General features: G+C 43.0%; 1 protein-coding gene across 1 annotated transcript in view; it reads right to left on the bottom strand.

Annotated features, from left to right (window-relative positions):
- Positions 1 to 1,823: 1,823 nt before the first annotated feature.
- LOC144594464 (heparan sulfate glucosamine 3-O-sulfotransferase 3B1-like) overlaps positions 1,824 to 15,484 on the bottom strand; it is a 35,448-nt gene continuing 21,787 nt past the window's right edge. The window contains exon 2 of the mRNA XM_078400960.1: positions 1,824 to 5,451. Coding sequence (XP_078257086.1) covers positions 4,833 to 5,451 — 619 coding nt within the window. The 3' untranslated portion in view covers positions 1,824 to 4,832. The remainder of the gene's footprint in view (positions 5,452 to 15,484) is intronic.

Below are 15,484 nucleotides of genomic sequence, written 5' to 3'. Positions count from 1 at the left end.
ACCCAAGCGAAATATGATGTGCTGTTCCTCCAATTTGCACTAGGCCTCACTCTGACTATGGAGGAGGCCCAGGACAGAAAGGTCAGATTAGGAATGGGAGGGGGAGTTAAAGTGCTGAGCAACGGGGAGATCAGGTAAGTTAAGGCGGACTGAGTGGAGGTGTTCAGCGAAATGATTGCCGAGCCTGCGCTTGGTCTCGCCGATGTACAGGAGTTGACAGCTGGAACAGCGGATACAGTAGATGAGGTTGGAGGAGGTGCAAGTGAACCTCTGCCCCACCTGAAAAGACTGCCGGTGTCCTTGGGTGGAGTCGTGGGGGGAGGTAAAGGGACAGGTGTTGCATCTCCTGCGGTTGCAGGGGAAAGTACTTGGTGAGGGGGTGGTTTTGGTGGGAAGGGACGGGTTGACCAGGGAGTTGGGCACCTGGAACAGTGTATACAGTAGATTAGGTTGGAGGAGGTGCAAGTGAATGTCTGCCTCACCTGAAAAGACTGTCGGGGTCCTTGGACGGAGTTGAGGGGGGAGGTATAGGGACAGGTGTTGCATCTCCTGGGGTTGCAGAGGAAAGGGGTTTGAGTGGGGAGGTAACAGTTTATGCCTTTTTGCACATTGAATGATTTTGGGTGGGCATGTAGATTGAGTAACTCACTTAGTACTGTAGTTTTCCCAGAGTATAGGTTGAGTGAAGTTTCTCTCCTGGGACTGGAGCATTCATGCTTCATACCCCATCATTCTCCCTTTCCAGATTCATAAGCAGTAATGTTACCTAACCTCCAAAGACATACAGGTTTGTAGGTTAATTGGTTTGGTATAAATGTGAAATGGTCCCGAGTGCGTGTAGGGTACGGTTAACATGCAGGAATCGCTGGTCAGTGGGCCAAATGGCCTGTTTCCACGTTGTATCTCTAAACAAAACTAAACTGTGCAAGATATTCATGGTTTTTGAACAAGCAATCTCACAGCACCACAAATCAGTGAATAACCCCACCACTTATTTATTGATAGAGATGTGGGGTAATTCAAGTCAAGTCAAGTCAAGTTTATTTGTCACATACACATACAAGATGTGCAGTGAAATGAAAGGTCACCCACAGTCCAGCAATGGAGCAATAAAAATAAACAATTACACACACAATCACAAACCAACACAAAACAAAAATAAGAAACATCCATCACAGTGAGCCTCCTCCAGTCCCCTCCTCACTGTGATGGAAGGCCAGAATGTCTTTTCTCTTCCCCTGCCATCTTCTCCCGCGGTCAGGCTGTTGAAGTTGCCACGTTCCAGACCGCGCCGGACGGTGAAAGGTCCGCAGCGGGCCGACCCAAACCCCGCGATCCGGGGCGGGCGAAGATGCTGCCGCTGCACGTCACAAACCTCCCACTTAAAGGTTTTTCATTGTTGTCCATGGATAACCAATGTATAATTGTTAAAGGTACAAGTCAATCTGTTCTTATAAAGGAAATCTTCTGCCTTATTCAATTGTTTTTAAAATATGATTTTGTAATTAGGTTTTCAAGTATGTTTTTTGGTCATTTTTAAATTAATGTTCTTGCTTCAAGTTCTTAATATTTGAAATTGGTGCAGCGTGCAACAGATGGTAGTGAAGATAAAATGTGTCTCAATCTGATGTTTCACAGGCAAAAGAGAGTTTCTATTTTCTATAAGAACTGGTTTTGTCACTGAATGAAACAATATGCTGTTTCTAAGTGGAAGGTTAAGAATTTCACACTTATGAATAAATATTTCATTTGCAGAAAAATGAAAGACCATTAGTTTGGTAAAATATATTTTATTTGTTTCTTCATAACAAGAAACAGGATGCTTTTCCCCCCAAATTCCTAGAAACATTTTTATCTGTGTAAAATTAATTTTCTGTTGTACATACCACAAAATACTTGATTTACATATTTCTTTTACACTTTAACTATTCTAAAGTACAATATTATCAGAAACCATTTGCTAATATACGTACTTTTGAATGCAAGCTGAATAAAACTCAGCCACATATTTATTATTATTACAAATTTATAACTAACCACCATGTCAAGGTATAAATTTACCTTTCGGAAGACAATGGATTGGGTGCACAGTGATGTTATGAGTTGTGTGAACAAAGCCGATGTGAAATCCATTTCAATGGCAAAACAGTTACGTGGAGCACTTTATTGCAGACTCCGTGAATTCAACATTTTAAAGAGAGTTTCCATTTTGTAGAGGAACAGTGTTTGTCACTGAATGGTGGTATTTTGGAGGAGATTTTCTAAATTTAAAAGCAAGGGTAACTTTAAAGACAAAACGATCAGAATCTATGAGTTAAAAATCAGTTACCATGCAAAATGAGAATCCAAATTTAAAAAAAATAATAGGAAAAATTGTACTTTGTTTATTTGCACATTTTCGAGCTAATCTTAATAGATCAGCATGGATGTAGACTAAATAACAGATATCTGAAAAGCAGGTCACTTTTAAAAAAATAAGTAAAATAAACAGATGGCATTTTGTCCATAAAATTGAGAAGTCGGTCTGAATGACATTATGAGAGTTTTCACTCTCAGGGGCCCTGTGCCTTTGGTTTCCCACTGTAGACAGAAACAAGGCCATAGGATCTAGCAAAGATTTGAAAGCAGCCAAGACCCAAGTAAACCCAAGAATGCAGGCTTTCCCCTTAGTTTCAACGTTCCTCCTTTGGAAAGCACAAGCACAGTTTGAGCTAAAGAAGACCTTCCGTATTACCTGCAGCTGAACCACTTCATGCTGTATTGCAGCCACATACACAAGATGTTGAAAGGCTGGAGCGATTGGGCTTGTATACACTGGAATTTAGAAGGATGAGGGGGGATCTTATTGAAACATATAAGATAATTAGGGGATTGGACACATTAGAGGCAGGAAACATGTTCCCAATGTTGGGGGAGTCCAGAACAAGGGGCCACAGTTTAAGAATAAGGGGTAGGCCATTTAGAACGGAGATGAGGAAGAACTTTTTCAGTCAGAGAGTGATGAAGGTGTGGAATTCTCTGCCTCAGAAGGCAGTGGAGGCCAGTTCGTTGGATGCTTTCAAGAGAGAGCTGGATAGAGCTCTTAAGGATAGCGGAGTGAGGGGGTATGGGGAGAAGGCAGGAACAGGGTACTGATTGAGAGTGATCAGCCATGATCGCACTGAATGGCGGTGCTGGCTCGAAGGGCTGAATGGCCTACTCCTGCACCTATTGTCTATTGTCTATTGTCATGTCCGGAGGTACAAATCAATGTGCGTCATTGAACAAACCACTTCATGCAACAATGGGGCACGATGCAACTTGAACTGACGGCAGCATTTCTTCCTTATATGTTATAACTATAACCATTCAACGTTTACTAATAAGGAGCACGGTCAACTACATAACAGGCCGACCCCAGACATGCACCACGAGTGCAGGCAAGATCTGAACTGATCCCATGGACATCCCATTTTTGTAATGACCATTCCAGGCAATAGCAATCTCAATGCTGCCATCATTAAATAATTATTACCTTCTTCTAACAGAGCCATAGTATTAAGATTAAACGGACGAGGAAAATTTTCAGTCTGTACATCAGAAACCAATGAATGATTTTCATGACTGGCCCTTCAGTCCACTGAGTCCATGCTGACCATTGATCGCCTGTTCACACCAGTTCTATGCTATCACACTTTCACATCCACTTCCTACACACTCGGGGCAATTGTACAAAAGCCAATTAACTCGCAATCCTTTTGGGATGTGGGAGTAAACGGCAGCACCGTGAGGAAACCCATGCAATCACAGGGAGAGCATGCAAACCCCCCACTGACAGCATCCCAGGTCAGGATCGAACCCGGGGCTCTGGTGCAGTGAGGCAGTGGCTCACTCAATTCTACCATGACAGTGATGTTGAATTAAAAGAGGGGAAGTAAATGGATGCCTGAGTTGGTGGGGTTGGATTAGTGACTCCAGTACATCTGCAAACCCATTTGGAGGTCGCTATTTAGTCAAAACTCCTCAGAATGACAGACCAGTCGAACAGTAATGCATGCCGTGAAAATAAAAAGGAAACACGGAATCTATGAGTTTAGACACAGAAAACAAATAACATGGTTTAAGCAACAAGACTCTGTTGATAAGAAGAGTTCCGACCCGAAACATCGCCAGTCTGTTTCCTCCACAGATGCTGCCTGACCCGCTGAGTTCCTCCAACATTTTGTGTTTGTGTTTCGCTCAAGATTCCAACATCTGCTGTTTCTTGCATCTCCCTAGTAATAATCGGTTCATCACAGGTCTTGGACACCTTTGTTACAATTAGTGATTTAAACAAGGTCTGGCAGTGGATCGATTTTAATTCTTCCTTCTTGTTGTCGAGAGGCAAAGCAGATATTGAATGATGTGGGTCCACCGTGTGCATTTTCTGCACTGAGTTTTACCAACTGACCAGTTATTGCTTTCATGATGAACTGTCTACATGCTACCAATGTTTATCAGCTAGGAATCAAATGTCCAACCGTTAGATCTTATGAACACTGAATACCCGTAACAAAAAAAATGTGCTTTTAGATATTAAAACGTAATCAATGAAAGACAGCACCATCAATGAGCAATGCAGATATAATTGTGGAATGTTAGAAGATATGGGTTGATCTATATACAGTGTACAATGTGGTTAGGCAGCTTAGTGAATTAATTGCTTAAGAATTAAAAATAAATTATTATAAAATAGATTTCTGTACAAGTTACACACACATATATATATATATATATATTTATATATATATATATATATATATAATATAGCAATAAATTCATGTCTCTAATGTCATTACAAAGTTAAATTGGCCTTAGTCCCAACCAAAGTTCTGTCCTGTCATTTGGTAAAATTTCATGTTGAAAGGCCTGTAGAAGTCTCTCAGCCTCTGAACTATTTCCGGGTTAATGTTGGGATGGGTTCTGCCTTTTGTCTTGCCCAGGCAGTGGGGTTTGCTGCTGCCCTCCGGCTTCTTCAAGCAAGGAAAGCCCTTGGTCTGGTTAAAGTAGAAATGTTTGTCTGTGATGATCCTCTTCAGGGCCAAAAAGTCTTGCACCCTGCTGAGTTCTCCTGCTGGGTCACTGATCAACCTCTCTCCGCTCACAAACAGGATCTGACGCATCGGGAAGTACTGCAGCCAATTCTCCAGATGCTTGGCGTAGATGCCAATTTGAATAGCACTCCATGAAGTGTCGATCAAGCCTGTAGTCCTGTTTTTGAAAGTCAAGCTCTCGAAGCTGGGGATGTCGGGCCTTTTAGAGAGAGTCTGTGTGTAGTCAGAGATAGCTCGGGTGACCGGATCTCGAACCACCACTATTAGTTTGGCGTCCTTGGACATTGCATAGATTCGGGCAGCTGCTTCCTTAGTGACAAAGTAACTAGGGGTCTTCTCCATGGTGATTTGACCATCCAGTGTCTTAGGCATCAGGTCCCTGAAAGAAAACACATATTTTAGTCAATCTGATTAAAAAGTGCGTCGCATTAAATGTCAGAAAAAATATGGTAGCTGCAACTCTTCTTGAATGTACATAATGTTCTTATAAGGAGCGTTACAGTGTCGTAGCGGCAGAGTTGCTGTCTTACAGCGCCGGAGACCCTGGTTCGATCCTGACTAAGGGTGCTGTCTGCACGACGTTTGTATGTTCTCCCGGTGACCTGCCTGGGTTTTCTCCGCGTGCTCCGGTTTCGACGTACAGATTAGTCAGTTTTGGTAAAATTGTAAATTGTCCCTGGTGTGTGTAGGATAGTGTTAGTGTGCGGAGATTGCTGGTCGGCGCAGACTCGGTGGACTGCAGGGCCTGTTTCCATGCTGTGTCTCTAAACTCAAATCTAAACTACACGCGAGATGGTCTGTCAGTCATCTGAGTGAAGATAGACCTTTCAGCCCCTGAGGTTTACTTTCTGAGATCTCAATTGGTCCAGACATAACTCAAGCGGAACATATATTTTATAATAATGGTACTTCTGTGTTGTGTAAAACATCCCAACTTCAGAAACAATAAATGCTACGTGGCAAATTCTGTTAAACAAAATCTACTCCACATACTTCTAGAGCCCATTTCAATAAATCGCTTGATTCTGAAACTGCCTCAGCTACTCAACTCAGGTGCTTCCCGGCTTACGATGCTTCGACTTGCGATATTTCGACTTTGCGATGGACGCTAAACGGCAGCGACCCTTAGCGAGCCGCAGCTCGCCTCCGGCCATGTGATCAGGTGTATTAAATGCATTTCGGCTTACGATATTTTCGGTTTGCGATGGGTTTCTCGGAACGGAACCCCATCGTAAGGTGAGGGGCACCTGCGTTGCAAATCATACCCATTGCAGTAGCTCAACAAAACAATGTGAAGCAAAGTAATGATTCATAAAATTGTTCTGGATGTTGCTATTGTAATAGAGCTCCTTCCCAGCCAGAAAACAAAATGATGAATTTCCTGGCACACCCGTCAACAATAAACCTTTCTAAAGGTTCCTGTCCTGTGCCAACCATCACAATGAGAAATACTCTCTGAATATTGTCTTTCAATATTTGACCACACACACACACACACACATACCTTTTCCTTGGATAATTATAATAAACAACTTATTAATTAACAGTTACGCTGTGCAGAGCAAGAATTCAAAGGGAGAAATTCAGTTGAGGTTTCTGGATCTGAGCATGTTCAGTCCATATTCTTTTCCTGAAATTTTGTTCTGTCAAGTCAATAGACAATAGACAATAGACAATAGGTGCAGGAGTAGGCCATTCAGCCCTTCGAGCCAGCACCGCCATTCAATGCGATCATGGCTGATCACTCTCAATCAGTACCCCGTTCCTGCCTTCTCCCCATACCCCCTCACTCCGCTATCCTTAAGAGCTCTATCCAGCTCTCTCTTGAAAGCATCCAACGAACTGGCCTCCACTGCCTTCTGAGGCAGAGAATTCCACACCTTCACCACTCTCTGACTGAAAAAGTTCTTCCTCATCTCCGTTCTAAATGGCCTACCCCTTATTCTTAAACTGTGGCCCCTTGTTCTGGACTCCCCCAACATTGGGAACATGTTTCCTGCCTCTAATGTGTCCAATCCCCTAATTATCTTATATGTTTCAATAAGATCCCCCCTCATCCTTCTAAATTCCAGTAGTATAAGAAAATAACTGCAGATGCTGGTACAAATCGATTTATTCACAAAATGCTGGAGTAACTCAGCAGGTCAGGCAGCATCTCGGGAGAGAAGGTTATTTTCCAGTGTATACAAGCCTAATTGCTCCAGCCTTTCAACATACGACAGTCCCGCCATTCCGGGAATTAACCTAATGAACCTACGCTGCACACCCTCAATAGCAAGAATATCCTTCCTCAAATTTGGAGACCAAAACTGCACACAGTACTCCAGGTGCGGTCTCACCAGGGTCCGGTACAACTGTAGAAGGACCTCTTTGCTCCTATACTCAACTCCTCTTGTTACGAAGGCCAACATTCCATTGGCTTTCTTCACTGCCTGCTGTACCTGCATGCTTCCTTTCAGTGACTGATGCACTAGGACACCCAGATCTCGTTGAACATCCCCTCTTCCTAACTTGACACCATTCAGATAATAATCTGCCTTTCTATTCTTACTTCCAAAGTGAATAACCTCACACTTATCTACATTAAACTGCATCTGCCATGTATCCGCCCATTCACACAACTTGTCCAAGTCACCCTGCAGCCTTATTGCATCTTCCTCACAATTCACACTACCCCCCAGCTTAGTATCATCTGCAAATTTGCTAATGGTACTTTTAATCCCTTCATCTAAGTCATTAATGTATATCGTAAATAGCTGGGGTCCCAGCACCGAACCTTGCGGTACCCCACTGGTCACTGCCTGCCATTCCGAAAGGGACCCATTTATCCCCACTCTTTGCTTTCTGTCTGTCAACCAATTTTCTATCCATGTCAGTACCCTACCCCCAATACCATGTGCTCTAATTTTGCCCACTAATCTCCTATCGAGGTACACCACATCCACTGACTCTCCCCTGTCAATTTTCCTAGTTACATCCTCAAAAAATTCCAGTAGATTTGTCAAGCATGATTTCCCTTTCGTAAATCCATGCTGACTCGGAATGATCCTGTTACTGCTATCCAAATGCTCAGCAATTTCGTCTTTTATAATTGACTCCAGCATCTTCCCCACCACTGACGTCAGACTAACTGGTCTATAATTATCCGTTTTCTCTCTCCCTCCTTTCTTAAAAAGTGGGATAACATTTGCTATCCTCCAATCCACAGGAACTGATCCTGAATCTATAGAACATTGAAAAATGATCTCCAATGCTTCGACTATTTCTAGAGCCACCTCCTTAAGTACCCTGGGATGCAGACCATCAGGCCCTGGGGATTTATCAGCCTTCAGTCCCATCAGTCTACTCAAAACCATTTCCTGCCTAATGTGGATTTCCTTCAGTTCCTCCATCACCCTAGGTTCTCCGGCCCCTAGAACATTTGGGAGATTGTGTGTATCTTCCTCAGTGAAGACAGATCCAAAGTAACGGTTTAACTCGTCTGCCATTTCTTTGTTCCCCATAATAAATTCCCCTGCTTCTGTCTTCAAGGGACCCACATTTGCCTTGACTATTTTTTTCCTCTTCACGTACCTAAAAAAACTTTTGCTATCCTCCTTTATATTATTGGCTAGTTTACCCTCGTACCTCATCTTTTCTCCTCGTATTGCCTTTTTAGTTAACTTTTGTTGCTCTTTAAAAGAGTCCCAATCCTCTGTCTTCCCACTCTTCTTTGCTATGTTATACTTCCTCTCCTTAATTTTTATGCTGTCCTTGACTTCCCTTGTCAGCCACAGGTGTCTCTTACTCCCCTTAGAGTCTTTCCGCCTCTTTGGGATAAATTGATCCTGCAACCTCTGCATTATTCCCAGGAATACCTGCCATTGCTGTTCTACCGTCTTCCCTGCTAGGTCCTCCGTCCAGTCAATTTTGGCCAGCTCCTGCCTCATGCCTCTGTAATCCCCTTTGCTATACTGTAATACTGAAACTTCCGATTTTCCCTTCTGCCTTTCCATCACTGAGAGCAAATAATATAAGCGCAATACAATGCCAGACATTCCTGTTTAAGATGAATTAGGGATGGACACATTGCTGGCCTTGCCAGCAAAGCACAATCCCACAAATAAAAAAAGGTTGGGGATCACACATTCAATGTTATAATTCAAAGCAAACTTAAAGGAGATTTTTTGTGAAAGACAGCAGCTTTTCCACTAATACTCGTAAAGACCTGCCTTAGCCAAAGAACAGATTGGCCTACTTAGTGTGTTAAGTACTATACTTGGAACCTTTCCATACCAAGACCCAAGGTTTTGGAGAAATAAAATGCAAAGCTCAAGGTGCAAATAAAGTGAGGAATAAGCCAAAGATGTTTGCAGGTCAGAAAAGAAACGAGATGGTCGCAACCTATCAATGGCAGGTGGCCATTTTATAATTCAGTGCCTGGTCTAATGCCTTTACTGGAGGTTTTGTCTGCACAGAAGGAATTTGTGCTAATCTGCTACAGTTTCTCAGGGGGACATTCACTGACTATTATGAACAGAATAGTAGAGGATTTGTGAATGTTATATTATATTCAAGTGTAACAAATTCTCAGCCTTGTCAGGCAACTGGCAAACCGTTCTGTCAAGTCGCAGTCTAGTTTACTTAGTATAACCGATGATGTATTGGATATTTATTGGTGTTCTTCCGTCTAATGTACCCGTAAAGCAGCAGCAAGAAATATACCATTGCACATGACAAATAAGCACTCTTGAAGTCTTGAATGTGTGCTATGGGTAAAGATTCACCTGTATCTAACCATTGAGTTAATCTTGAAAAGAAATCGCCAAGCTTGATTGATTGTTTTACTCGTAGGAACAAAGTCGGAAAGTAGTAGTGGGATCATATGCACAACGCAGTCATATTTTGTGCCCTTGTAAGTTTTGGTATGCTATGTTTAAAAAAAGGATGATCTTGCTTTGATGTAGTGCTTTTCACAACTGCCTAATCGGCCTCAGTGCTACAGTTAAAGTGCAGTCACACTAAGCAATCAGAACTGTCCAATCCCCGCTCTCAGATGCACCAGATAATCCGCTCTTCAAATTCAATTCAATACACTCTTAATAAAAATAGCACTTTATCTATGTGCTAAATCCAAATCAGTGAACAAATGTTCTCTGAATCATTTTTCAATGAACTGGAGATTAAAATGAGCAAACCTGCAAAATATGGTCAGTTGTTCTATCTGAACCATGCTAGATATTGTGCACAGTTTTAGCTTAGTTTAGTTTAGAGAAACAGTGTGGAAGCAGGCCCTTCGGCTCACCGAGACCACATCGGCTAACGATCGCCCATACACTAGTTCTGTCCTACACTCTCGGGACAATTTACAGAAGCCAATTAACCTACAAACCTGTACAACTTTGGAATGTGGGAGGAAATCGGAGCACCCGGAGAAATCCCAAGCTGGTACAGTGAGAATGTGCAAACTCCGTACAGGCAGCACCCGTAATCAGGTTCGAACCCGGGTCTCTGACGCTGTGAGGCAGCAGCGCTACTACGATGCCACTCTGCTGGCAAATTACTGGAAATATGCAGGGGTTATTGGTTTGAGTTTCATTTAAAAGTTGTTGACTATCATTGGTATTCCAAACAGTAGACTGTTGGAGATCTGACTCATCGGGGGAACATAATGAGATGGGATCAGGATTAATCATGTGGTGGGTTGGGCAGTCAGAGGCACAATGGTGGTGGAAACAGCAGGACGAAAGGAAAAACAGTCAGGTTGCAATTATCTTGATGGCAAACCAATTCACTGACGCTCCATACAAGCCAACATACCCAGGGAATCTCGTGCAAAAGAAACAAAGTGCTGGAGTAACTTAGCAGGTCAGGCAGCATCTCTGGAGAACAAGGATAGGTGACGTTTCAGCTCTGGACCCTGCATCTGACTGATTGTGGTAGGGGGAGAAGGCTGGAAGAGAAGTGGGGGCAGGACAAAGCCAAGCATGTGATAGGTGGAGATAGACACAAAGTGCTGGAGTAACTCAGCGGGTCAGACAGCATCTCTGGAGAAGAAGGATTGGGGACGTTTTGGGTCAGAACGCTTCTTCACACTGAAGACCCATCTAAAGAAGGGTTCCGACCTGAAACATCACCTATCCTTTTTCTCCAGAGATGATGCCTGACAGGTTGAGTTACTCCAGCACTTTGCGTCTATTGTCAGTATTAACCAGCATCTGCAGTTCCTTCCTACACATGTGATAGGGTGGGTACAGCTGAGGGGAGGCCGGGGGTGGGGGTTGAGTGGCTGATGGGTGGACATAAGCCAGAAAAGAAAAGGAGACAAAAGACAGTGAGATAAAGAGTGAAGAGATGTGAATTGTGAGGCCAGATGAAAGGATGTAGGTGGAAGAGGACAGGGGGAGGAAGGGGGAAGGGAGAGAGGGGTGGAATAGTGGGAGAAATGGGTGCAGATCCTGATGGGGCAGGGACGAGTTGCTGGTGTTTAATTCTCTGAAAGGAGTATTACACAGGGAATAATGTGATCCAATGTATATTGGTGCATTAGCATGACTTACTCTGGTAAAAGCCCCTTTGAATTTCCAGACTGAGGCAATGGCCAGGTGGGCTTCACATAGGGTTGCCAACGATAGCACTCCCAAATACGGGACAAAGGGTGACATCATCGCCTCTCGCCCCACGTGACCTCATCCAGCCAGCAGCCACGTGCTCCCTCTCCACCAATGGCGGCCACCAATGTCACCACTTTGTCCCGTGTTTGGGAGTGAGGAAGTTGGCAACCCTTCTAATACTGGACAAGGGCGGTCCGTTACGGGACAAACTAATTTTGCCCAAAATACGGGATGTACCGGCTAATACGGGACAGTTGGCAACACGAGCTTCACAACCACTTTTATCACAGCCACTTTTCTTTTACACTATGCATAATTTGTTTTCAAATACAATATAGTGAAAGGGAATAAAACAACTGTTCAATCTAATTTCTAAACCAAGGTGATGGAAAATGGTGCTTAGAACTTAGGTTTTAAACATTGTGCCTAAAATCTTCAAAAGTACATAATCCTCAATAACCAAAATAATCTTCATCTATTCATTTACTAATTAACGCAGGTCACGGCTTCACTCTATAAAACACTGTCCATTAATCTTTCTCAAACTCAAACACACTGATGAGCTATTTGATTTACTGGAGTTCAGAATCAGACCACTGCCGTACGAGAGATTTACAAAGGACTTTAATGCTTTATGTTCACCCACCAAGTTCACCATGTTTCTGTTCTATACAAGATGCCTTTTAAACATCCAAGGGAGAATTTTAATACTATAGACTGGTCTGGACAAGACTGTATAAAAGGGCCTTGTCCATATCTACAAGGGCGGCACAGTGGTGCAGCTGGGCGAGCCGCTGCCTCACAGCGTCGGAGACCCAGGTTCGATCGTGACTGCAAGTGCTGTCGGCGTGGAGTTTGCTCGTTCTCCCTGTGACTGCGTGGGTTTCCTCTGGATGCCGCAGTTCCCTCCCACATCTCAAAGGTGTGTGGGTTTGTAGGTCAATTATTAGCTGTAAAATTACCCCTAGGGTGTAGTGCATCTGTAGAACTAGTGTGTGCAAACGGGTGATTGATAGTCGGTGTGGACTCAGTCGGCTGAAGGGTCTGTTTCCATACTGAAGATAGACACAAAACACTGGAGTACCTCAGCGGAAGAAGGGTCTCGACCCGAAATGTCACCTATTCCTTTTCTCCAGAGATGCTGCCTGACCCGCTGAGTTACTCCGGCCTTTTGTGTCTATCTTTGCCTGATTTCTAACATACCATAGGAAAAATTCTCGGCACTTGTAATCTGCTGTGGTAAGCAGTTTTCACTGATGCAAAGGGATTTTACTCTTGCACAAACTTAGTGATATAATTGAGGTTCAAAGTCACCCAAATCAATTTTGGTCAGGCCTTTCAGCAAGCAAGATTTCAACAGTTTTTATCCAGACACCTCACTGGTGATCCTCGGTCTATCCTTGATCGGACTTTACTGGCTTTACCTCGCACTAAACATTATTCCCTATCTATACACTGTAAATGGCTTGAATGTAATCATGTGTTGCCTTTCCGCTGATGAAAGCTTTTCACTGTACCTCAGTACATGTGACTATAAACTAAAGTGTATCTAAACTGTACTGTACCCAAGGTGCGGAACATTTTAATAACTGGTAGTTTAGTATCAGTACACCTGAATTATGCCTGAGTTGGCAGCAATAACTTGGCCACTGACTGAGGGTGCCTTGAGGGAGGGTGACGTGAGTACATTATGTTTATTTGTATTGAGATTTAATCATTTTAATTCTGAATAGTGGCAGCTTACAACAATGACCAAGACAGATAAATACAGGGAAATTCATCCACATGCTTTTTGTAGCAGGTTTTAATGTAATCATATTGCTTTAGAGTAATATCCCCAAGTACTGCACAATCTGAGAAGGAAAGAACATTGTACATTGTTTCCCCACAAGTCAAAAATAATCCCCAAAATAGATTTGTGGAACGCTCAATTCAACCTCACAGAGGAGATAAGTTCATGCACAGAATAGAACATCCAGTCATTTTACCTCATCATCGATACATCCATGTCCTTTACTTGCCACAAGTGTGCTAATTTTAAAAGATTTCATCCTGTCTTTAAATATATATTGGATTTCTTTTAAACACTAGAAACATTTGGATTTTGCACTCTGAAAGAAATAAAGTGAACGCCCATATCTACACGAGTTAAAAATGGTGAAAAGGTAAGAAATGTGTGGTTCCATTCCCGGTACACACGACAATTAAACACTCTTGACTCTTGAAGAAGTGGACAGTCAGTAATTCTGGTTGTTTGTGATTCAATGGTTCGGAGACAACAAAAGACTAAGGAGTCTGATTGCCCAACCAGATAAAAAGGGAAACTACATCAATATGATTTGTGGTCATTCAAAGATTTTGTCGGCAAATAGATATTCTTTCACGTTACTTCGTTCTGCTTTCAACCCTTTTGTTTCTTCATTTACTTTTCAACTCGAGTTGACAAAGCTGAAAGGCTCAGCACAGGAAGCAAGCTGCAAACTGCACTGGCCTCCTTTATTTCGGATTGGTATAACTGGTTCCATCAACAATTGTTAGGTTAAAGGGCCTCATCCAACGCTTTAATAAGTGACAAGCTCCATTCACAATTTCAAAAAGATACACCAATGCTTTGAAGATGCGTCTAAATCAACTGAACATCAAAAGGGACTCTCAAGATCCACCTCAAACAGATGCATCGTTTAAGGGAAAAGATAGACTAAAGGAAAGGCGCTTTCCCTGACTGATTAATGCTTTAATCTGCTCAACAGAAGGTTTGGCTGTAGTTTTACAATTAACCTATTTTGTTAGACCTTTAACATCAAAAAACATCAAATATCATATTTCAAAAAAACACCATGATATTTAGCCCACCTCAGCTCATGCTGAGTGATACAAATCAATGGTTTTAATTTCCTTAAATTACTCAGTAAGGGTACTCAAGCACACAATAATTAGGAGCTAACTTTTCCAAATGAGGGAATGCCCTCCAACGTGAAGTTTTCAGAGAATCAAACACGACAATCAACCTGCTGCTGACTTCAACATGGCACAATGGCGCAGCAGTAGAGTTGCTGCCTTACAGCGCCAGAGACCTGGGTTTGATCCTGACTACGGGTGCTGTCTGCATGTAGTTTGTATGTTCTCCCTGTGACCTGCATGGTTTTCTCTCGGTACTCCGGTTTCTTCCCACACTCCAAAGACAAATAGGTTTGTAGGGTAATTGGCTTTGGTAAAATTGTAAATTGTCCTTACTGTGTGTGTAAGTGTACAGGGTTCACTGGTCAGCGTGGACTCAGTGGGCCGAATGGCCTGTTTCCGCGCTGTATCTCTAAACTGAACTAAAAAACTAAACCAAGCCCATGCCAACCAGCGATCACCCCGTCTATTAGCACTATCGTCTACCAGCTAATAGGGACAATTTACAATTTTTACCAAATACAATTAACCTACAAACCTTACGTCTTTTGAGTGTGGGAGCAAAAAACCATAGCACCTGGAGAAGACCGACGCGGTCACAGGAAGAATGTACAAAATTTGTACAGACAGAACACGTAGTTAGTATCAAACCCAGGTGTCTGGTGCTGTAAGGCAGCAAATCTACCTCTGCACCACTGTGCCACCCTATACTATGCTGTGGAACACTTCTGAACATACAGTGTGGCATTTAAGAAGCTTTTGGATAGGCACGTGGATATGCAGGGGATGGCGGGATATGGATCACGTGCAGGCAGAGGAGATTAGTCTATCTAAGCATCATGGGCGGCACGGTAGCGCAGCGGTAGAGTTGCTGCTTTACAGCTAATGCAGCGCCGGAGACTCAGTTTCGATCCTGACTAC

Source organism: Rhinoraja longicauda, chromosome 6, assembly GCF_053455715.1.
Source record: "Rhinoraja longicauda isolate Sanriku21f chromosome 6, sRhiLon1.1, whole genome shotgun sequence".
Classification (NCBI taxonomy): domain Eukaryota; kingdom Metazoa; phylum Chordata; class Chondrichthyes; order Rajiformes; family Arhynchobatidae; genus Rhinoraja; species Rhinoraja longicauda.
Note: the sequence above shows the minus strand (reverse complement) of the source record. Positions and strands in the feature narration are given on the sequence as shown.